General features: G+C 46.7%; 1 protein-coding gene across 1 annotated transcript in view; it reads left to right on the top strand.

Annotated features, from left to right (window-relative positions):
* Lamc2 (laminin subunit gamma 2) overlaps window positions 1–22,839 on the top strand; it is a 58,178-nt gene that overhangs the window by 31,805 nt on the left and 3,534 nt on the right. Inside the window, exons 5-22 of the mRNA XM_026392887.2 lie at window positions 1,232–1,368; window positions 2,165–2,287; window positions 3,349–3,538; window positions 6,286–6,398; window positions 7,550–7,768; window positions 8,338–8,520; window positions 9,346–9,591; window positions 12,081–12,226; window positions 13,597–13,756; window positions 14,064–14,269; window positions 15,222–15,301; window positions 16,347–16,496; window positions 17,217–17,361; window positions 18,416–18,565; window positions 19,048–19,162; window positions 20,084–20,283; window positions 22,071–22,229; window positions 22,323–22,422. Of these exons, the coding sequence (XP_026248672.2) occupies window positions 1,232–1,368; window positions 2,165–2,287; window positions 3,349–3,538; window positions 6,286–6,398; window positions 7,550–7,768; window positions 8,338–8,520; window positions 9,346–9,591; window positions 12,081–12,226; window positions 13,597–13,756; window positions 14,064–14,269; window positions 15,222–15,301; window positions 16,347–16,496; window positions 17,217–17,361; window positions 18,416–18,565; window positions 19,048–19,162; window positions 20,084–20,283; window positions 22,071–22,229; window positions 22,323–22,422 (2,822 nt within the window). The remainder of the gene's footprint in view (window positions 1–1,231; window positions 1,369–2,164; window positions 2,288–3,348; window positions 3,539–6,285; window positions 6,399–7,549; window positions 7,769–8,337; window positions 8,521–9,345; window positions 9,592–12,080; window positions 12,227–13,596; window positions 13,757–14,063; window positions 14,270–15,221; window positions 15,302–16,346; window positions 16,497–17,216; window positions 17,362–18,415; window positions 18,566–19,047; window positions 19,163–20,083; window positions 20,284–22,070; window positions 22,230–22,322; window positions 22,423–22,839) is intronic.

The raw sequence follows: 22,839 nt of genomic DNA, 5'->3' as shown, positions 1-22,839 counted from the left end.
TAACCTGCTTTTCTGGGATGTGACCCAATGAACATACCCCTGATACATGATGGTCCAGTGGCTTTGACTAGGTGATTTGGAGGCAGATGGACATGAAGCTTGCCTCAACCACTTACCAGCTCTATGACCTCAGATGAGTTTCTTAACATCTCTGGTCTCCTCATCTAAGAAATTGGAGAAAAAACAATCTCTGTCTCCTAGGGCTAGAGGGAGGATTAAATGAGGATATACACAAGGTGGCTGGTACAACATAAGTGCTAAGTAAATGATCATTAAAACCATCCTTGTTTCATGTGGAAGGAGGCAGCTAACTTCAATAGAGAAGCGGGCCTCCCCAGCTTCCCCGCTGCCTTCCCTGCAGCTCCCACAGCTAAGACTTGGCCTGTAGTTGTCCTTGGGGAAGCCACTGGAGGGCTTGGGCAGGGGCAGAGGTGGACGGCAAGGCTGTGCTTTGCTGCAACAGACTGGCTCTGGCCATCCTTCTTCCTTGTCAGGTCCTCACCTGCCCTTTCCCTGGTGGACCAGAGCCTGGGTATGAGGGGCAGGGATGGTGACCGACACCTAGTGCTCTTGTGGATCAGGATGGGGAGCTGATGCTGAGGCAGGAGCCTTGCCCTCCTGGTCTTCACTTTGTCCCATTAAACACTTGCTTCAGGACAGGGCTGCTCTTCATGTCCCGGCCCCATCCCTCCCTGCCCTCCCCATCTGACCTCCATCCATCACTAAACATGGGTCAGTTGCTATTTCCAGAGCATCAAGGCAAACTTGATTCTGTCGCACCTAGGAAGAGACAGAACATTCCTCACGCTCTTTTTTTGGGGGGGGGAGGGTGGTTGTTCATCAGATGGTCTGGGTGGAGTTGGTACCCGAAACTTGCCATTTTCCTTTTCTGACAATTAAAAGGACCAAGAGGGGAAGAAAGTAGAGAGAGGCTGAATCAAGCAGCATGTTCTCTACATGGAATAAGAAATAACCACTGGGGTCGGTGGCACATGCTTGTAATCCCAGCAGCCCTGGAGGCCGAGGCAGGAGGATCACGAGTTCAAAGCCAGCTTCAGCAGAAGCCAGGCACTAAGCAACTCAGTGAGACCCTGTCTCTAAATAAAATACAAAATAGGGCTGAGGATGTGGCTCAGTGGTTGAGTGCCCCTGAGTTCAATCCCTTGTACCAAAGGGGGAAAAAAAAAGAAAAGAAATAACCTATTATATCACCCCAATTTCTAAAATCCAGGTGTCGCCCAGGTTACTATCATCTGGATGCGGGGAACCCTGAGGGCTGCACCCAGTGTTTTTGCTATGGACATTCAGCCAAGTGCAGCAGCTCTGTGGACTACAGTGTCCACAAGATCACCTCCACCTTCCATCAAGGTAAGACGCCCCGTTCTCTGGTTCTGTTTTTGAAGGTTGTATAGGGATTTGTGCCTACAGACAAACACCTCTCCGTCCATTGCATGGAGTCTCCAATCATGTTTAACAACTGTTTCATAGTTTTAAGTGTTCACCATTTTTTCAGGGTGATAAAACAAACCCCCACATCTTGAAAAAGTCACAGCTGAATGGCTCCCTCACACCAGCGTAGGCATGACTTAAAAAAAATAACTTAGAAGAGACTCACTTTTTATCTTCCTGCGTTTCCCACCCACATCTCTTTCAAAGTCACAAAAGAGTCATTCATTTGGATTGAGGGTTTATGAAGGTTCCCCTGGAAGCCACACTCACTGATCACACTCCTTTCCCACGCATCACCTGAGCTAATGAATCCGAAGTGAGTTACCAAGCTACAGAGCACTGTAAACACGCGGGGAATGGATATTACTTCAACTTGTTCACATTTCTCTTTGGATCTGATGGACCCTCTCACCTCACTAAGGCCAGACCTTGTTTACATAACGCTAATAAAGATACAAATTAAAGGCAGATGAAAACATGCTCTCTTATCTCAAGATCAGACTCGAGGAGTTAAGGCAGCTGTGGGGTGGGAGCCAGTGAAGCTGAGATCCAAGTGGAGAGGCGCATGGGGAATTTTGAACTCTAGGAAGGAATGAGGAAACACTAGGAACAGCCCACTTTTTACCTCAACAGGGCTTTTGGACAAGCAATCTTGCCATGACTCAATGGAGGTGGAGGGTTTGTCTCCAGTGCGACGGTTTTATTTGTGTTCCAGATGCTGATGGTTGGAAGGCCATCCAAAGAAACGGGTCCCCTACGAAGCTCCACTGGTCGCAGCGCCACAGGGATGTGTACAGCTCAGCCCGACGATCAGACCCCATCTATTTTGTGGCTCCTGGTATGTGAGGGGGAATTCTTCCTACAAAAGCCAAGTGAGAGCACTGGGAAGTCAGGATAGAAAAGTCGAGTTACAAAATGTGGAATCCACCATATCGCTTGGTGTTCAGGGCAGGGGTGCCTCCAGGAGGCATCTGGGCTTAAGCCCAATTTAATGAAGTCACTAAGGCATGGCACTCTGGAGAAAACTGGGTGTCCTGGAGGGCAGACCTGGTGCCTACTTTAATCAAATGGGAGTTTCTAGGTTTCCCACCATGGCAAGAAATCAAAAAGTGTGGTCAAATCTGTGGGTCTATCAAGAAACAGATGGAAAAGCAAAAACAAGGCATTTTTTAAAGCTCATATAATCAATATATGAATAGTGGATAATTAACTATAACAACAAACATAACTAATTATATATTCAAATCTATACATGTAATGTATAACATTATATTCTATGTAATATATGTAAATATAAATTTATATGTGTAAAACATAAATATATATGTGTCTGTGTACAAATATGTACATACATACACACATATATCCAGACACATATATCAGTCAGTGGTCTGTGTCTGGGTAGAAGAATTCTGACTGGAATTCTAGTTCTGATCATATCCTTGGCCAAAAAGTGATTCCTGGGTGAGCTGTTCTTTTAACCTCTCTGAACTTAAGATCTCTTAACTATTAAATGGGAATGGGAATACCAGCCTTTCAGAACTATTGCATCAAATGTGATGATGTTCATGAAAGGCTTCTGTAAACCACAAGGCATTATGTAGCCAATGGCACTCTTGCTGATTTACCTGGGTCTTGTGTGTCATAAGAACCCGGCTGTAGACCCTCTAATAGATGGAATTGTCGGCCCCTTGTAGTGTTTTAGTAATGAACCCTGTTTCATAGCCCAAATGGTATGATCATGTCCAATGCTGGGCACTGACTTCCGTCAGGGTGGCCTGGGGGTGTGGGATGGGTAACATGAGACTCCATGAGAGGTCACCCACATGGATGCAGACTTGGAAATGGGTTTACCTTCCCGGCTTCCCAACTGATCTTATTAAAAATTCTATTTCACAGCCAAATTTCTTGGGAATCAGCAGGTGAGCTATGGGCAAAGCCTGTCTTTCGACTACCGTGTGGACCGGGGAGGCCGACACCCGTCTGCCCATGATGTGATCCTGGAAGGCGCTGGTCTGCGGATCAGAGCTCCCTTGATGCCCCTCAGCAAGACGCTGCCTTGTGGAATCACCAAGACTTACGTGTTCAGGTGAAAAGAGAGCTCTCCAGTGGGTGGAAGAGAGCGAACTGTGATTGCCGTCCAACCCCTTTTTTCATCCATTCAGTTGTTCATTCGGTCAACAAGCTTTTCTGAGCACATTTGGCTTCGCAGGCGGGTGTGGGATCAGGACAGGGCGTGCTTCCTTCCCTCTAGCAGCTGGCGGCGAATGGGAGAGAAAATAAACAGACGATAGCAAGGCAGACTGTCAAGTGGCCGAGAGAGACAGGGTGAGCACAAGTGCTTTGAACACACATGGAGGCACAACTGCCCCCCATTAGAAGATCAAAGGGAGCTTCCCGAGAAGGCAGGACAGTGTGCAGAGCAGCTTCAAAGGAAAGAGAAGCTGGGGGGGGGCTAATGAGGAGGAGGAAATACCTGGTGTCTTAGCTTTTTTGCTGCTTCTATCAAAAGCCCTGGCAAGGACAATTTAGAGGAGAAAAACGTTTATTTGGGGCTCACAGTTTCAGAGTTCGCAGTCCATGGACAGCCAGCTCCATTCCCCAGGGCCCAAAATGAGGCAGGACATGATGGTGGAAGGGTGTGGTGGAGGAAAGCGGCTCAGGACATGGCACCAGGGAGCAGAAACAGAGAGAGCTCCCCCCAACATGGACAAAAGCCATACTCCAAGGGCACGCCCCCAACTCCCTACCTTCTCCAGTCCCACCCTACCTGCCTAGAGCAACCACCCAGGTAATCCCTGTCCCTGGATCAATGCCTCAGTTAGGTTGAGGCGCTCATAACCAAATCATTTCACCTCGAAACTTTCTGCCGCTGTCTCACACATGAGCTTTGGGGGGACACCACAAATCTAAACCATAACACCATGCTTGAGGAAGGCTGCGTATTTAGGAAATTCCTGGTGGATGAGAAGCACGAAGTGGGGGGGCAGTGAGGAATGAGATCTGAGAATGAGGTCGCGTGGGGCCCTGGACGGTGCTGTCCGTGGAGACTGCGCTTATACAATGAGGATTTCCACTGGCGTGTTCAGAGAGGTCAGGGAAGGCAGCTGTGCCTAGTAAGTGCTCAGTTCTGGGTTAGAGGCTGGGAAGTAAAGATGGAACGTGGTCTTCGTCCTACAGGGCTCCTGTTCTAGTAGGCCAGGGAACACATCAAAATGCCAACCTAAAGGGCTGGTGGCGTAGCTCAGTGGTACAGTGCTTGCCTGACGTGCACTAGGTGCTGGGTTGCATTCCTGGCACCACGGGAATAAATAAATGAGGCAAGCAGGCAGACATAAAAGAGTATGGCAATTGCTTTAGTGGTAGAACATGCTCATGGGGTCTTGGAAAGGGCCTGATTCTATCTAGAAGAGCCAAGAAAAGCTTTAAGGAAGAGACCGAGAATGAAAAGATGCCTGGGATTTTGCCAGCAAGAAACATTATCAAACAACCTCCACATGTGAAGATCTTGGGGCTGTGGAAAGCTGCAATAAGAGGGGGCAAGAGAGACTTATGGCAGGGACACAGAGTGGTTTGGGGAGGTGGGCAGATGAGGTGGAAGAAGCTGAAAATGGACCCATCGTGGTGGTGTTGCCTATCAAGATGCTTAGAGTTGCCTGTGCTGGAAAGATGGTAGAAAGCCATTGAGAGAGTGTATGCTGAGAAATGTCAGGTGTGAGAGAGGAGCAGATGCCATGTGGAAGGCAGCTCAGGTAGGGTCCTTCACTGGGCCATCAGAAGACATCCACAGTGGCTTACCTGAGGCTGGTGGCCCAGAGCAGAGATACTAGGAATGGAGAAAGGAAGACCCAGAGCACATACCCCACAAGGTGGGCACTTAGATTTCCCAGTGCTCCTTATTCTGACAGTACATACTCAATTTTCCTCCTTGGAATATCTACTCCACCCTTCATGGCTTGGTGAACTTTCTCTTTGAGATTCAGCTTACCTGTTCTTCCTTGGTATTGCCCTTCTCAGCATTCCAGGTGAAGTTACAGCTCCTCGTGTGTGTCCGTGGCCTTCTGTGCGTGCATTTGTAATCACGCTCACCCCAGAGATTTATAACTGTTTGCCCACCAACTTCCCCCAGCTGAATGCTGGTCATTTCCCTGGTTGTCTTTTCCTGCAGCCTCACAAGCCAAGTGCACAGTCAACTTTTGTTAAAGCAATCAGTGAATGAAACAAAAAGGGGTAGGGGTTGCTCTTAGAAGCATATTCTACTAACAAACAAAACCTAACTAGAAAGAATAGTCCAGGGACTAGTGACAGGATGCAGTGAGACACTCTGATGTATTAGATGGTGGACAAAGTAGAAGATGGGAAAGTATTAGATGTATTAGATGGTGGACAAAGTAGAAGATGGAAACTTCTAGAAAGGAGTAAGTAAAATGTGCTCAGATGACAAGTCATTCAAATAAAACAAAACAGAGAACGAATGGTAGTGCTTGAGGGTCAGGACTTTTGGAACCCAAAGATGTTTCTAATTTAGGTTCTACACGGCCCAGAATACAGTGTGGTGTCTGAGGATTTGGGACCAACCTTGCTTCAGGCAGCATGACCCCTGGAGCTTGACTTTGCCCGCTATCTGCCCTCCATCACTTCCTGCAGACTTGACCTCCCCATGGAGGGAGAAAGCTCTAAGTTCCTGCTTAGGAAGAGATAAAGCTCATAGTCCCGCATCCCCTAAGCAGGACTACCAAGGGCCCTAGCTGTTCCCACATTCTTGGGCATGATTTGTATCAGGTGGTGATGTGATATGAGTTGGATTTTTACAGATTTTTATTTTGAATTACGCAGATTAAATGAACATCCAAGCAGTAACTGGAGCCCCCAGCTGAGCTATTTTGAGTTTCGAAGGTTACTGCGGAACCTCACAGCCCTTCAGATCCGAGCTACGTATGGAGAATACAGTAAGGGCCCGGGAGAAATGAAACTCTCTTCTTGGGTGTTAGTGTAATTTGCTTCAGCTCTCTAAGAGGGTGGGCTGTCTCCAAACAAGTCGATAAACTGCTTGATGGTTTTCACTCAGAGTCTGATTAAGTCTAAATTTTTACATTCTAGAAATTTCTCAAAGGGGAACATTCCTCTTTTAAAGAGGTCAGAACCGGTAAATGAATAATGATGACATCACCTCGTTATAAGAGTCTCTGAATTTCCATGAAAGCTGATGGTTGAGGAAAATAAGCTACAACACCTGGGTGTATTTCTCCAGCTCAGAAATGGCTCTAGGGCACACGGGTTCATTCCTATCTGACCCTTCCTCCTGGATTGTGCTTACTGCTGCCATGTTTAAACATCCTCGTGTATCCTGTTAATTCTCTTTTTTGAACTTCACATGTTGGGGCCTCCTGGTTCCAGCTGGAATTGTATAAGAGAGAGTTCCAGTGTTTTTTAGCACTCTGTAAAAAGGAAGCACGGCTGGCCTGCCCCATTTCCATGTCACTAATGCAGCTAATAAGGCAGTAAGTGGAGAAGGTGTTTGCTAGCAATTTACTGAACTGTTATTATGTGCATTACAACGTACACTGTCATTTAATTTCAACACAAATTTAGAAGATAGATAGCACCGTTCTCTTGCGCAGTGGAGGATATGCAGCTGTGGAGAGGTTAGCGATTTGCCAGTTAATACAGCTTGTGAGGGCGGAGTTTAATTCATGGAATTTAAACCATGATTTTTCCAGCTCCAGAGCCTGTGTGCTTAGTCCCAATTCTGTGTGACACCACCTGTCAGGAGTGGAGAAAAATAAAATCTAGAGAGGCCTGATTTCAGATATTTTTTATTTGTTATTTTTTTATATTTTTGGTACCGGGGTTTGAACCCAGTTGCACTTAACCACTGAGCCACATCCTCTGCCCTTTTAAAAAATATTTTATCTAGAGACAGGGTCTTGCTGAGTTGCTTTGGGCCTCACTAAATTGCTGAGGCTGACTTTGAACCCACAATCCTCCTGCCTCAGCTTCCCGAGCTGTTGGGATTACAGGCGTGCCCACCATGCCTGGCTTGATTTCAAATCTTTTAGCCTTACCACTTGCTACTTCTAGCCTCTCCTGTCTATTGCAGGTACTGGGTACATTGACAACGTGACCCTGGTTTCAGCCCGCCCAGTCTCTGGAGCCCCAGCACCCTGGGTTGAACATTGTGTATGTCCTGTTGGGTACAAGGGACAGTTCTGCCAGGATTGTGCTTCTGGCTACAAAAGAGATTCAGCAAGACTGGGGCCTTTTGGCACCTGTGTTCCATGTAACTGCCAAGGGGGAGGGGCCTGTGACCCAGACACCGGTGAGTGAAATGACACCTGGACCAGGTGACTGGGGGTGCAGCCAGGTGACCACAGTCTCCTGTGAAACTTAAGAGCGGAGTGAGGAATACTATGCCTGAACTCATTTCAGAGATGGGGAAGGATTAGGGAGAGGCGGGCTGGAGTCGGGGAGGATGGACAGGGCGCCTTATTACCCTCAGTCCTTTTCATTAAGGAAATGCCACAAGGTTGTGAGAAAGGTGCTAGGTTACAGGAAACGGCTGTCTGTCCTGGTTCAGTGCAGTGGGGGAGTGGGTATCAAGTTCCAAGAATTGTGTGGGGAGATCAAAGGCAAGTGGGGGTCTCAATGAACCGGGCAATCAATGGTGTCAGGCCTCAGAGGACAAGGGACAGTGCTAAGTGGTGGATAGTGGAGGCAGGGTACCTTGCTTAGCATAGAAGAGTGAAGCTGAAATTCAAGGTCTGGTAGAGGGCAGGGGTGAATGCCAGTGCCCAGGTACTGGGAAGGAAGGCTGTGGGCTTGCACACATCCCCTGCTCTTCTGACCCTGCTCATTTCTCTGGCCCTCCATTCTTCTTCTGCCTCCCAGGAGATTGTTATTCAGGGGATGAGAATCCTGACATCGAGTGTGCCGACTGCCCCCTTGGATTTTACAATGATCCCCATGACCCCCGCAGCTGCAAGCCATGCCCCTGTCACAATGGGTTCAGCTGCTCGGTGATGCCCGAGACAGAGGAGGTGGTCTGCAACAACTGTCCGCTCGGAGTCACTGGTAAGACCACAGGCCTGCTCTGCAGCCAGCTTCTTCCTGTCCTGGTGCTGTGAATCCATGTTAAGAGAATCTACTCCTAGGAATTTTCTAGAAAAATTTTAATGACTTTGGGTTAATCTAAATGTGCTTATTCTAAAGATAAGACTATCTCGATACCCTGAAGAGGGGAGGTGGATTGGGCAAGGACAGAGAGCGCAGTTATGGGAGTAAACATGGACTCCTGTTTTGGGAGGTTGGGAGTTAGAAGATGCTGACCAAATGCATAGTTTGAAATGTTTTTTAATGACCCAAAGTAAAGAAGGAAGTCTTAGGGACTGGGGTTGTACTCCATGGCAGAGCGTCTGCCTAGCACATGTGAGGCACTGGGTTCGATCCTTAGCACCACATTAAAAAAAAATAATAATAATAATATAAAATAAAGGCATGATGTCATCTACAACTACAAAACATTTTTTTAAAAAAGGAAATCTTAGTCACCTCTTCAATGTCACATCCCTGTGCTGGTCAGTCTGAAAGAAAACCCAGCAGCAGCCTTGGTGATATCTCTAGACTCTCACCACTCCTACGTTGCTACTGGCTTTCCCCCAAACAACCAGTGAGGCCTCCTAGCGATGTCGCTGTGTTCCACAGTCTGTGGTGACTGTGGACGGGGTGGTGCCAACCCTGTCATGCACCTGCTCCTGACCCGTACTGTTCTGGGGTCACGGAAGAAGCACGTTTCCCTGGCTCTCTGGGGGTGCCTCGCACTCTAGGCCTCTCTGTCTGGTCTTGCTGCCAACAGATGACCGTCTGGCCTTGGCCATTTGTTCCTTTGTTCTTTCCCAGGCGCTCGCTGTGAACTCTGTGCTGATGGCTACTTTGGGGACCCCTTTGGGGAGCGGGGCCCGGTGAGGCCTTGTCAGCTCTGTCAGTGCAACAACAACATCGACCCCAGTGCCTCTGGGAACTGTGACCGGCTGACGGGCAGGTGTCTGAAGTGCATCCACAACACAGCCGGCGTCCACTGCGACCAGTGCAAAGCTGGCTACTTCGGGGACCCTTTGGCTCCCAACCCAGCAGACAAGTGTCGAGGTAGGACTGCGCTCCCTTCCCCCGCCCCCACACACAGATTGCGTCTGTGTGTACGTGTGTACGAGCTGGCCCTGTTTACTAGGGAATGTCATGATGCAGCTTTGGTTTTCTGATCAAACCGTCCCAGAAACAGCCCACCTTTCTCCCTCAGAGGTTGGTCTTAAGACTGCTTCCCCCCCCCGCCCCCCCGACTCCCAGGAATCTGGAAGGCAGAGCCAGAGGCTCTCAAATGGTTAAAGCTGGGTGGGAGATGTAAAAAAGGTCAGGTTTACATTCCTAAGTGGAAGAGGAGATAAAATGGAGCCAGGTCCCATGCCCCATCCCGAGGCGAGTAGGGGGAAGTGGCTGCCAGACCTCTTACTGGAGAGTAATGAATGACTTGAGACCAAGCCTGAGCAAACTGCAGAGAAGTTTAAGAGACCCTCTCAGGAAGTCTGCATGCCTGGGGGATGGAGGGCCACTGTTGAAAGTCCTCCAAGGGAGGCTCAGCTTCAAAGCAGTAGCCAGGGCCGAGCATTCCTAAGGACTGCTTCAGATCAAAGCACGGATAGGATGGGTCCTCAGCTCTCCTTTGCACAGGTTGAATTTCAGAGGCAAGTTCAGATCTAGAGGGGCAGGCCTGCCCCAGACCCTCCTTAGTCCCAAAGGTCCCAGATACCTTGAGGAGCAGAACTCAAGAGCCTGTCTCCAGTAAGAGCCTCACACCACAGTCTCCACCTGGAAAGGCCGGAGCATCTCTCTGCAGAGGGGCCTTCTCACCCAGGAGCATGATAGGACTGACTTGTTCATGGGCCAGACCAGCCCTGACCCCAACTTAGAGTTGGCTATGATGTTCTGGAAAATATCCTGTGATAAGAAGATTCTAGATGACACTAGTGGTGCTGAATTCAAGTCCGGTTTTGTGACATACCTAGTGCATTGTGCTGATCTCGCCAATTAATCCCTCTGAACCTCAGTGTCCTCATATGTTAGACTAATATTTAATTCAAAATGTTTGGAAAGATAAAATAAATTGGCATATGAGAAAGCACACTGTTAACACTGTATTTCTAGTTATTCAGTGTTATTAATACTGACAATTTACAATTCCAAAGAAATTGGTTTTCATTCAACTATATATCATCAAGCACCAACCATGTATATAATGTAGGCCTAGATACTAAGGTTATAATGATGAACAAGTCAGTCCCGGGTCCCAAGGTCCTTGTGTGGTGGTAAGGAAGTCACAAATGTGTGTGCAAATAATGGTAGTACACCCCCCAATCAGTGTTTTTTTTAAACTTTTAATTTTTTAATGTTTTGATTAGTTATACACAACAGTAGAATGCATTTATGTACTTTGATTAATCATACATAGATGGGATATAATTTCTCATTTTTCTGAGTGTACATGCTGTAGAATCACATTGGTCATCCAGTCACATATATACATACAGTAATAATGTCTGTTTCATTCACTATCTTTCCTATCTCCACCTCCCCTCCCTTCCTCTCCCTTCACTTCCCTCTACCTAATCTAAGGTAACTAGTCTTCTCTAGTGATTCCCCACCACCACATTGTGAATTAGCATCCGCATATTAGAGAAAACATTCAGCCTTTGGATTTTTGGGATCGGCTTATTTCACTTAGCATGATATTCTCCAACTCCAACCATTTACTGGCAAATGCCATATTTCATTCTTCTTTAAAACTGAGTTATTCCATTGAATATATATCTCACATTTTCATTATCCGTTCATCTATTGAAGTACATTTAGGTTGGTTCCATGGTTTAGCTATTGTGAATTGAGCTGCTATAAACACTGATGTGGCTGCATCACTGTAGTATGCTGATTTTAAGTCATTTAGGTATAAACCAAGGATCAGTATTTTGAGAGCACTGAAGATAGAATCACTGGGGTCATTAGAGCAGTATCTCACTTAGTGTTCTATTTTTGACTCCTAAAACAGAACCCAGCATATAGTAGGTACTCAATAAATTTGATCAAATGAAGAACAGTACTACTTTCTTACTGTTTCCTACATCAAAGGCAGATCCTACATCAATGGTGTAGATTTCCTACATCACTGGCTTTTTCTGAGCTCTCACTGCAGCAGATTATTCAATCTCTCAGAGCTCCCATTCCTATCTGTAAAACAGAGAGAGATGTTTACATCTCACACATAATAGGCCCAGAAGAAATGTTATTTACCTTAGGAGCAAAGACAGCAAAATATCCAACAGGCTTACAGTTTAATGAGAGGAACCACCGTGATACCTTTTCATCCACACACACCAAACAAACTTGCAGGTGAGTTCTGAGGTCTACATACTTTGGGAATGTGCTTGAAGGCATAGCCAAGGACTGAATCTAACCCAAGACGGATGGCCAGGGCCACAAACAACTCTTCCCCACTGGAGACTTGATCTTCTTCCTATCTTGGCTACACCTTCAGTTGCTGGGATGAGTTTGACGAGCATGCTCCATTTGTCTGTCTCTGTCTTTAGCTTGCAACTGCAACCCCATGGGCTCGGAGCCTGTGGAGTGTCGAAGTGATGGCAGCTGTGTTTGCAAGCCAGGATTTGGTGGCCTTAACTGTGAGCAACAAGCATTAACCAGCTGTCCAGCTTGCTACAATCAAGTGAAGATTCAGGTGTGCCTGCTGCTGCTAACCGCCTTCCACCCCACAGAATCGAACCTTTATATGCCCACTGACTGGTTCTGTCCTGGATCTAGGAGCTACCCCCTAGTCTCCTGAGGATGGGAAGTTGCTATCTTTGTTTTTGTGATTGTTGTACTAGCCAGGCACCATGTCACACACCTGTGATCCCAGTGACTCAGAAGATGGAGGCAGGAGGATCACGAGTTTGAGGCCAGCCTCAGCAATGTAGTGAGACCCTATCTCAAAATAAAAAATCATAAGAGCTCAGTATGTAGCTCAGTGGTAGAGCACCCCAGGGTTCAATTCCTAGTACTGAAAACAGTAAATTTTGTTGTACTAAAAAGATTCTGAATGATGATGATGATGATAATAATAATAATAATATAGGTTTACTTCTTATATATACTATTTTCAAGCCCCCTTCTATAGATATAGTCTTGTTTGATAATCATGATGACTGAGTTAAGTTGGAAGATATTCTGGCCTCAGTTTTCACTGATCTAAGAAAGTCTTGAAATACTTGCTATTTTTCAAAGTGATAGAGCCAGCTGGAACTGGGAAATGCCACTCTGTCTTCCAGATTCTGAGTTCAGTTCTTACCATTATAATATGCCACTCTCCATCTAGACATTTTTCTAATAGAAACCCTTGCAAAACGAATGCAGAAAAACATAAAGCTCAGTGGTAGAGCGCTTGCCTAGCATGTGTAAGGCACTGGGTTCAATCCTCAGCACCACATTAGAAAACAACAACAACAACAAAAGCCTAAATAAACAAAATAAATGTGTTGTGCCCATATACAACTAAAAAATATTAAAAACAAAAGCATAAGCATATCAAAGATAAGTGAAGTCCAGGAGGGGATAAAGGCTTTGCAAACAGGAGTGGCTTCCAGAAATTCCCCTATCCAAGTTCCAAAGAAGAATGGACTTGAGGTTTTTGTTGTTATTATTAATTATTTTTTTTTCTGGAGTGAAGAATAAAATTCCCAAACAAAACTTCAAATGTAGAACACACTCAACCTGCTTTTAAATGTTGTCTATTGAACAAGCTTTCATAGAACTTTCTTCCAGCTGTGCTGTAAGCACTTGACAAATATTAACTCGTGTAGTGCAAGTCATGATTCTATGAGGCAGTATCATTATGTTTATTGTCCCCATTGAGTAGATAGGGAAAGTGACTTGTCCCAGGCCACACAGCTAGAGGACTCCAGTCTCTAAAGTCTAAACTGAACCACCAGAACATAGCGAGCATCTCTGGGTGGTTCGCTGCTCTGGGTGGTTCGCTGCTGTCTCCTGGGTACCTGGTGCTGGGTGTGGTCTCCATCCTCCATTCTGAGCCTCTTTCCCGTGTGGTTTCAGATGGATCAGTTTATGCAGCAGCTCCAGAGCCTGGAGGCCCTGATTTCCAAGGCTCAGGGTGGCGGTGGCGCCGCAGTACCTGGATCAGAACTGGAAGGCGGGATGCAGCAGGCGGAGCAGGCCTTACGGGATATTCTGAGAGAAGCGCAGATCTCAGAAGGTGAGAAAGGCCCACTGACTTCCCGTTAGCCAGAAGAGGACTGGTGTCTAGAAAGAATTGCTAGATGCACGTCCTAGACTCTTCCTTGGACACTGGTTCAGCAGGTGTGTCCACCAGCCCTTGCCCAGGTAGAAGGGCTGTCAGTAACACTCCTCTGAGACCTGCATGATGGATCTTCAAGAGCAGTTTGCGTGCGCGTTTCTTTTGGGTATTTATCATATCGCCACGAGCCAGTCAACCCTCCATCATTTTAGATAGCTCTGGGCCAACCTGAATAGCACTGATCTTCCCTCTTCTCTGGGTTCAGGTGTTAGTAGGACCCTTAGTCGCCAGCTGGACAAGGTGAGGAGCCAAGGGAACAGCTACCGCAATCGCCTGGATGACCTCAAGACCGCAGCAGAAAGGATTCGGGCCCTGAGCAGTCAGTATCAGAACCGAGTCCAGGATACCCGCAGGCTCGTCACCCAGATGCGCCTGAGCCTGGTGGAAAGCGAAGCTTCCCTGAAAACCACTGTAGGTTTGGCTGGGTTGGGGTACTCAGAACCACTGCTTGGGGGACCCTCCAATAGCTCCCCCTGCTCACTTTCTGTCTCTCTGGGCTTTTGGTCCACCTGGCAGGTAGTGGGATCTTTCTTCCTTGCAACAGTCACACCTATTTGTGTCTTTGGCTTCCTACAATTTCCTGTTTGAATGCATCATGTTCTCTTCATTTATTTTAGCTCTGCTCATATTTGCCTTCTTAGCCCACAACATGGTATGTAGTGGTTTCAAATATCAGCTGCATGAATGAATGAATGAATGAATGAATGAGGAGGGAGAGAGTGAAGGAGGAAGGAAGTTGGGCAGGAAGAAAGGAAGTGGCCCAATAAAGACAGTTCTGCAGATGGAAGAAAAATATTGTCACAGCAATTCTCCTAATGATGTAATTTGCAGTGTGGCAGGAGGGAGGGATTCAATTGAACACTCTTCTGTTTTGAATAAAGAAAGCTATGGTGACAATAATATAAGCAGATGGGTAGAAGATGAATAAAGGAAACAAGAAATAGAAATATGATGAAGAAATCACATGTAAAAATAATTTATTCCAAGGTTACAAAAATTTTTTTTTGTATAAAATACAGAAAAGAAATAAAAATCCCCAATGATCCTATTACTGCTGAAGAGCTGCTGTTATAACTTGTTATATGCTACTGGACTTGATATAGAGATAAGAATGTACATGCATATATTTTTAAATGCATCCTTATCTTTATAGATACTTTTTGGAACTCGGAGTTCTACTTTGTTCTTATCTACACATACTTTTTTTTTTTTTAACTGCGTTCTCATGGTGGATTGAGACTCTCTCTCGGTGTGTCAGGGTGTGAATCTGTGGCCCATGACAAGTGGTTCTCACACTTCAACTGCACCTGCTTAGGCTCCACCGTCAAATGCAAAGTCTTAACGAAATCTCCTTTTTCCACAGAAAATTCCTCCCATAGACCACTATGTGGGGTCCAATGGCCTTAAAAGTCTGGCTCAGGAGGCCACAAGATTGGCAGACAGGTGAGCAGCAGTGGAGGCACCTCAACTTGAACGAGACTGTGGGGTATTCGGAACCCAAGCACCAAGTCCATTCCCTCCAGCCTCCTTTGCAGCCATCTCCTGCCTTGAAGCCATGTTTCCACTGCTTGGCTTTTAGTATACGTAGGTGGACCCTGGACGGGGTCCTTGGCCAGAGTTGGGGGGTGAGAGTGTTTCTTTCCCAGACTTCTCTGTGACTCACAGTATGGCTTTGGTGTCTGTCCGATGTGATTCCTCGGAGCCTGTGAAATGAATCAGCCTTTGGAAAAGGCAATCCTGCAGCTTTCAGGGACTCCTAGGGTCCCACACCAAGCCTGGGAGTGGAGAGCAAGGAGTTGTTTGCTCTGTGTCTGCAAGTGTACAGAGGGCGCTTCCTCCTGGAGACCAGCTTGCAGGAGCTTGCTAACAGGCAGCTCCCCGGTGCTTGCCTTGACTTTAAATCCTATTGTGTCTTAGAGGTCTGCTGCGCAGGGGCTGACCCTGCTAATCTCAAGAAGAATTCAGTCAGCAGAAGGGGGGCTGGCTTGGATTTTCATAGTTTGAGCTGCCTCCAGAGCCCTGGTGTTGTTAGTTTTGATTTTTTAGTATCACTTTGTAAAATCTGGAAAACGGAGCTTACGGGGGACTTTTACTCACAAGCTTGTCCTATCAGGCCTGGGCTCAAAGGAGTAGGGAGTTGGACCTGGACAAAATGAGATCCAGGGGTTTCTCCCTGCAGAAAACAGTTTACAGGGGCAATGTTCTGTCACCCTGAGACTGCTCCCACTCCTCCCCAGGGCCCACCTCCACTAAGCGTGTCATCTACAGAAGAGACCACGGGGCCTGTGACAGGAGGCAAAATCTCCAGAACACATGCTTCTCGATAGTTCCTCTAATTCCATCGAATCTGGATTTAGTTTTTTTTTTTGTTTTGTTTTTTTCTGAAAACCAAACCAGTCTCCTTACTCTTCTCCCTTTATCTACACGAAAAACAGAAAAGGAGCCCTTTTGCTATGAAAACTAATTCTTCCGTTTTTCATCCTTTCAGCCATGTGGAATCAGCCAGGAGCATGGAGCAACTAACAAGGGAAACAGAGAAATATTCCCAACAAGCGCTGTCATTGGCCCACCAGGGTCTGAGTGAAGGGGGCGGAGGTGGCGTCCTGGACAGCTCTGTGGTACAAGGACTCAGGGGAAGGCAAGTTTCAGTGGGTTCTCCCTGCGGCCCATAAAACCTGGATCCTCTCAGTACAATGCGCCAGGCTTCTTTTCAAATGTATGTTAATAAGAGGGACAAGAGAATGAGCTGGTTACTTTGGGGGAAGCAAATATCTTCAAGGCTGGAAGAAGGTTGATTAACCTTAGTAAAATTTATGATTAGATTGAGAGAGTGCCGTACTTGCAGAAATGACTACCCTCTACAGCGTATGAATGGTATGTGCAAACACCCGCTTGATGGTATAAGGAATAGAAGAATAATGTATTTATACTACCAGGAATTAGGAAATTTGGCTTGAATTTTTCCACCCCGACCTCTATAAACTGTGAGGCTTGTGTTTAGATTGTGGCAAGGGTCCCATATCTCACACGTAACCTTGTCTGGCTATTCTGAGTATTCTCATTATGTACTTTTAAAGTAACAGGATCGATTTTGGCTTTTATAAAAGGAGGTGATTCTTACCACATTCCTGTAAGATCAGCTACTTAGAAGACTGAGGCAGGAGGATAGCAAGTTTGAGGCCAGCCCGGGCAACTTAACAAAACTCTGTCTCAAAATAAAATTTTAAAAAGGCTGGGGATTGTAACTCTGTAGTAGAACATGCTCAAGACCCTGGGTTCAATTCCCAGTAATAGAAAAATAAAATTAAGTTTTGAAAGTCCTTCTTTCCCCTCAACTCTCTTCTCTTCCTCCCCACAGATTGGAGAAAACTAAGACCCTGGCCCAGCAGTTGTCAAGGGAAGCCACCCAAACTGACATGGAAGCGGATAGGTCTTATCAACACAGTCTCGGCCTTCTGGATTCCATGTCTGGGCTTCAGATAGTGGATGATCGGTCCTTTCAGGTGAGGGCATCTTGCCTGTGTGCTTGATTACGAAGGGCCAAAAATGCTTCCTTCTCTAGGGATTCCATCATATTGTTCAACGCATTCAGCTTCTTCTCCATGTTCACAGTATTAGCCGGCGTTTCGTTACTACAGTGAGATTCCTGAAGCAACTATCATATTGAGAGAAAAGGTCTATTTGGCTCATGATTTTGGCATGGTACCTGCATGGGCTCAGTTCTGGAAAGAGTGGCAGATGGCACTAAGAGGGAGCTGTGTCAGAGCAAAAGTTCACCCCTGAGCCAGGAACAGAGAGAAGAGGACAGGCAGGATTACACAATCCTTCGTGGGGGTGCACCCCCATGACCTAAGGACCTCCCTGTCAGTCCTCCTTTCCAAAGGCTTCACGGCCTTCCAACAGCACCACTGGGGACCAAGCCCTCAACAGCCCCCACAGAGTCAAACCACAGCATTTACCCTTCTTGCTTTAAAGTAGGAAGAGTATGCATGATTCTTATTATCCATCTTCTTATTCTTAAACCCCAACTTTTACACCCTTGGACTTTTCATCCTGAGCCTTTTAGTGGGTAAAACCTTTATAGCTCTTCCCTAGTTCTGGGGACTGTTGGAATGTGTGGGGAAGTACTGTAAAGTTTGGTGCATCTCTCTGTACAGAGGACTTTTGTTAGCAAAAGTTTTTGCATCGTTTCTGCCATTAATCCTCTTCACTGTTCCCAATTTATTCAGTGAAGAAGAATCCACTTTCTACCTGCAGCAAAAAACACTCCCAGTGATTTCCATGGACACACGTTCCCATGAATCTACAAGCTAAAATGATAAAATTGAATAAATACAAAGGAACACACACGCAAAACCTGTTTGTTGCTCGAGGGCCCTGCTGCCGCCTGATTTCCCTTGGGCACAGGGTCTCATTTCTATTAAGCTTTGAGCCTGGATGGTTAGGGATGGTTTTCTTAACTTCTGAAACCTGTGGTTATTTTCAAACACTGGTGCCAGGTCCTAACAAGGCTGGTGTGGTAATGGGCAAGATTCATTCACTTCTCTGGGCCCACAGGTGGAAGTGAAGAGAATCAGAGAAAAAGCTGATTCTCTCTCTGGCCTGGTGACCAGGCATATGGATGAGTTCGAGCGTGTGCAGAGCAATCTGGAAAACTGGGAAAAAGAAACCCAGCAGCTCTTACAGAATGGAAAAAATGAGAGACAGGTATCCTTTTGTTAATTCGTCCGTTCAATAAGCAGTATCAAGTGCCTACAGTGGGAAGAATATGGCAAGAAGACCCATGTGAAGCTCTCGGGAAGGTCACGGTGCCACGGCTCACAGAGGGAGGAAGTGAGACAGACCTTGATGTAACTAACTCCACCCACTGAGTCAGCACTCAACCCTTGGAATAGGACCCAAGCCTCCTGGGTCTAATTTTGGTCTGTCTATTAGCTTGACTCCAGGAAGCACCTAGAGTTTAAAATGATTTGCAAGACTATTCCCATCCGGGTGGGTGGACTAGAAGTCTCCTTAGGTGGCCCATGTGGTTGGCTTATAAAGTTTGCTCCATCCCAGGTTGTAGAGGGGTTGCTCCAGCACCCCTAGACTGTGCGGTGAATCACAGCACTCTGCTGTCATGAAGAGAAGTGTGTCAGGGTGACTTTGCCAGCAGGAATGTACTTTCTCTAATCTTGTTCTATTTACAGAAATCAGATCAGCTGCTTTCCCGTGCCAACCTTGCTAAAAGCAGAGCCCAAGAAGCACTAAGTATGGGCAATGCCACTTTTTATGAAGTTGAGAACATCCTAAAGAACCTCAGAGGTTAGTGCTTCATGGTCCAGGTCACCTGAGTATTTTAAAGGTAGTGTCATGGCTGATGGGTTTTGAGTCTTCATGCATCTCTTTCATGGTGAGTAGACTGGGATATTTTTAATAGATGCTTAATAAATATTGTTCTAAAGAAAAAACTCACTAATATCCAATGTAAGTAGTGGAAAGAATCGAACTAAATGTCAGAAGGTTTGAGTTCCCCTCTTTGCTGGGTCTGGTGACCTGGGTGAGCTCATTGTGTGACCATAGACAACTCACATACCCTTCCTACACCCCAACAGAAATGATTGACATGATTCCTCACAGATCCAACATCTCATTGCTCTACAGATATTTTCCTTTTTCTTTTCTTTCTTTCTTTTTCTTTTCTTTTCTTTTCTTTTCTTTTCTTTTCTTTTCTTTCTCTCTCTCTCTCTCTTTCTTTTTTTTTTTTCTTTCACCTGATTGGTTCCAATATGGAACCCCTATGGTTGCTCTGTGGAGAAGACAGAGCCCCCCTTGGTTATGGAATCGAGACCTCAGGAGGTTTGGGGGATGCCTTGCCGATTTGGTTAAAATTTCAGCATCTTCAGTAACAAATCAAAGATGGGCATTCCTAAATTTTTCCAGTTTCCTTCATTGAAAGTCCCTCTGTGCCCATTCTACCTAGCTCCTGATTCTTGTCCTTGACAGTTTGGGACTTAAGGCTCTGGATGGAAGCTTTGGGCCTCTGAGATTCTGCCTGCTTATTTCCTGGGGCCTTGATTCTCTTGCCTGGTGGGGACTCGTGACCAACTCTGGCCTCTGGGAAAAGAAAGAGTACTCCTCGCCTCACTCTCCCACCCGGGTCTGTACTGACCCTCTTTCAGGCAGCCCCTCTCGCTCATTCCCAGGTTCTTTGCATCTGCAGGGCAATCTCCTTCTTTATTTCAGAGTTTGACCTGCAGGTGGAAGACAGGAAGGCAGAAGCTGAAGAGGCACTGAGGAGACTCTCCTACATCAGCCAGAGAGTTGCAGATGCCAGTGACAAGACCCAGCAGGCCGAAGCAGCCCTGGGCAGCGCCTCAGCGGACGCCCGGAGTGCAGAGAAGACGGCCAGGGAGGCCCTGGAGATCTCCAGCGAGATAGAACAGGTACAGAGAAGTTGAGGCGCAGGTTGGCCCAGGCAGCCCCAGGGGAGAGAGCACTGGCTCATTTTGACCCCCAGGGCTCTGAGGCTGTGGTGGTCCATCATCGGAGCCCCAGATCCACGTGGCCATCCCTACTGTCAAATTGATTTGTGGGACTGTAATCAACTAAGTGTTAGAGATCCCATTTTCAGCTCCCTTTGGGACAGTTTTGAGAAGAACTACCCGAGATTGGTTGTTGTTGGTTTATAGGACTGAACCCAGAGCTGCTCTACCACTGAGCTTCATCCTCAGCCCTTTTTATTTATTTTGAGACAGGATCTCCCTAAATTGCCCAGGCTGGCTTCCAACTTGCGATCCTCCTGCCTCAGCCCTCCTGAGCAGCTAGGATTGTAGGCACCGTGCCTGGCTCAAGATTGTTTTTATGTAGACTGTTGTATTGGTTTTCCAGAGCACAAACTTTTTTGGCTTAAAACAACAGAGATTATTTTCTCACAGTTCTAGAAGGTAGAAACCCAAGTTAATGTGCCAGCCTTGCCCCCCTTGCCGGCTCTCAGGGAGAATCTTTCCTTGCCTCTCCCTAGCCTCTGGTGGTAGCCATCAGTCCTTCATGTCCCTGATGTCCTTGATGTCTCTGTGTGTGCCATCACATGGTGCTTCCCACCTCTGAGTCTCTGCCTGTTGTTATAAGGACATCTGTCACATGGGAATAAGGACCCACCATGTTCCAGAATGACCTCATTGTAGTTAGTTACATCTGTAGCAATCCAGGGTCCCAGGAAGGCCACATTCTGAGGTACTGAGATTTAGGCCTTCAACATACCTGTTAGGGAGTTAACTGTTCAACCTGTAACACCTGTCATCCATGTTTTGATACCAGATGATGAGATTCAGGAGCTCTAGAGCTTTTATGCCAGTCCATATCCTGTGTCTGAGGTCTACTCACTCATTTTTCTCTGGCCTCACTCTGCCTGGTGCTGGGGAGAAGACCCAGTGCGCCTCTTCAAGGATCGCTCAGTGTAATGGGGCATGTGAACAAGCTACACCAGCAACCCACGTGTTAAGTGCCACAATAGCAGAGATGCTCAGCTGGAAGAGGGCCTCTTAGCTCTTAAGCAAACATGACTGCTAGAAATTTTAGGCTTCTAGAAAGCCCAGAGGGATCTCTAGAAGTATCTGGGCTATTTGACCTCACTTTGAGATCACTCAGTAATCTGCAAAAACAATTTCTAATGTTAAGCCCCTTGAGTATATGACCAACTTCATGTACCTGTCTTCATACAGCTGAGAGCATAAGGACACCAGCAATTTGAAGCTTACTAATACTTTACTGAGGAAGTTATTGATACGCTTTGTCCTTTTAAAAACAAAAACTCCACACGGGTACCCTATTCCTTCTCCCCACTGCAAACTCGGCTGCCTTGGGGGTCCTAGTAAAATCATTCAGAAGACCACAGCAGCACAGGAACATGACAGAGAGCTATGTGAGTTCCCTGTCCTTGGACTTTCTCAAATCGTTGCTAAGTGTGCTCAGTGTTTGGTGAACATCACACCGAGAGGGAAGCAGTATCTCGGTGCTGACCCTCCCAGCCCGTAGAGACATACCCCAGATTCTGTTGTTTGAGGCAGAGCTTGGGGAAGGGTGTGTCCCCAGTTTGACTCTCTCATTGTTCATCCAACTTACCCATCAGACCTTGGCTGCAGCTGTATTTTTTCTACAATTGTCCTTGGGATGTTTTTGAACCTCACCCCCCCTCCTCTCCTTCCGTCCCTGGCTCCTTTTCTTCTCCCAGGAGATAGGGAGTCTGAACTTGGAAGCCAATGTGACTGCAGATGGGGCTTTGGCCATGGAAAAGGGACTGGCCACTCTAAAGAGCGAGATGAGGGAGGTGGAAGCAGAGCTGGCCAGGAGGCAGCTGGAGTTTGACACGGACAGGGATGCGGTGCAGATGGTGAGCCACGGCTTCTTCCCCTGGGGGATCCCTTTAAAGTCACCAATATGGAAAATACCCATCCCAGACAAGTCTGTTCTTCTTTCTCCTCAGGTGATTACAGAAGCCCAGAGAGTTGATACCAGAGCCAAGAATGCAGGCGTTACAATCCAAGACACGCTCAGCACCCTGGACGGCATCCTACATCTGATAGGTCTGTGGCGTCTCCACAACCTCCCTGGGATTGGGAATCGCCACTTTCCTTAAGGGTGTCTGGAAATTTGCTTTATTTCCAGGTCCAGATGCTTTAAGCAGTCTGCTTTGTATTTCTGGACTCTGTTTTACTGTCTCTAAAATGGGTCACTGAGTACCTATGGCACTTAGAGGTGGAGGTCTGTGGGTTGAAGAAGTGGTTGAATGTATTCTGGAAACTTTATGGGAAGATTGGACAGTTTGAGAGTCCTACCGTGGAGGCTGGCCTTCATCCTGAGGAGCCAGTGGACAGTTTTAAGCAAAAGAATAACATTGTTATTGGGTAGCTGATGCAGGGGAGCATAAAGGGGGCTTGGACAGGAGGCCACTTAGGATTCTGCCAGTCTGAGGCGGCAGAAGTGGTGAGGGGAAGAAGTAG

This window comes from Urocitellus parryii, chromosome 9 (genome assembly GCF_045843805.1).
Source record: "Urocitellus parryii isolate mUroPar1 chromosome 9, mUroPar1.hap1, whole genome shotgun sequence".
Lineage (NCBI taxonomy): Eukaryota > Metazoa > Chordata > Mammalia > Rodentia > Sciuridae > Urocitellus > Urocitellus parryii.
The sequence above is the reverse complement of the archived record's forward strand: the minus strand, read 5'-3'. Positions and strand labels throughout refer to the sequence as shown.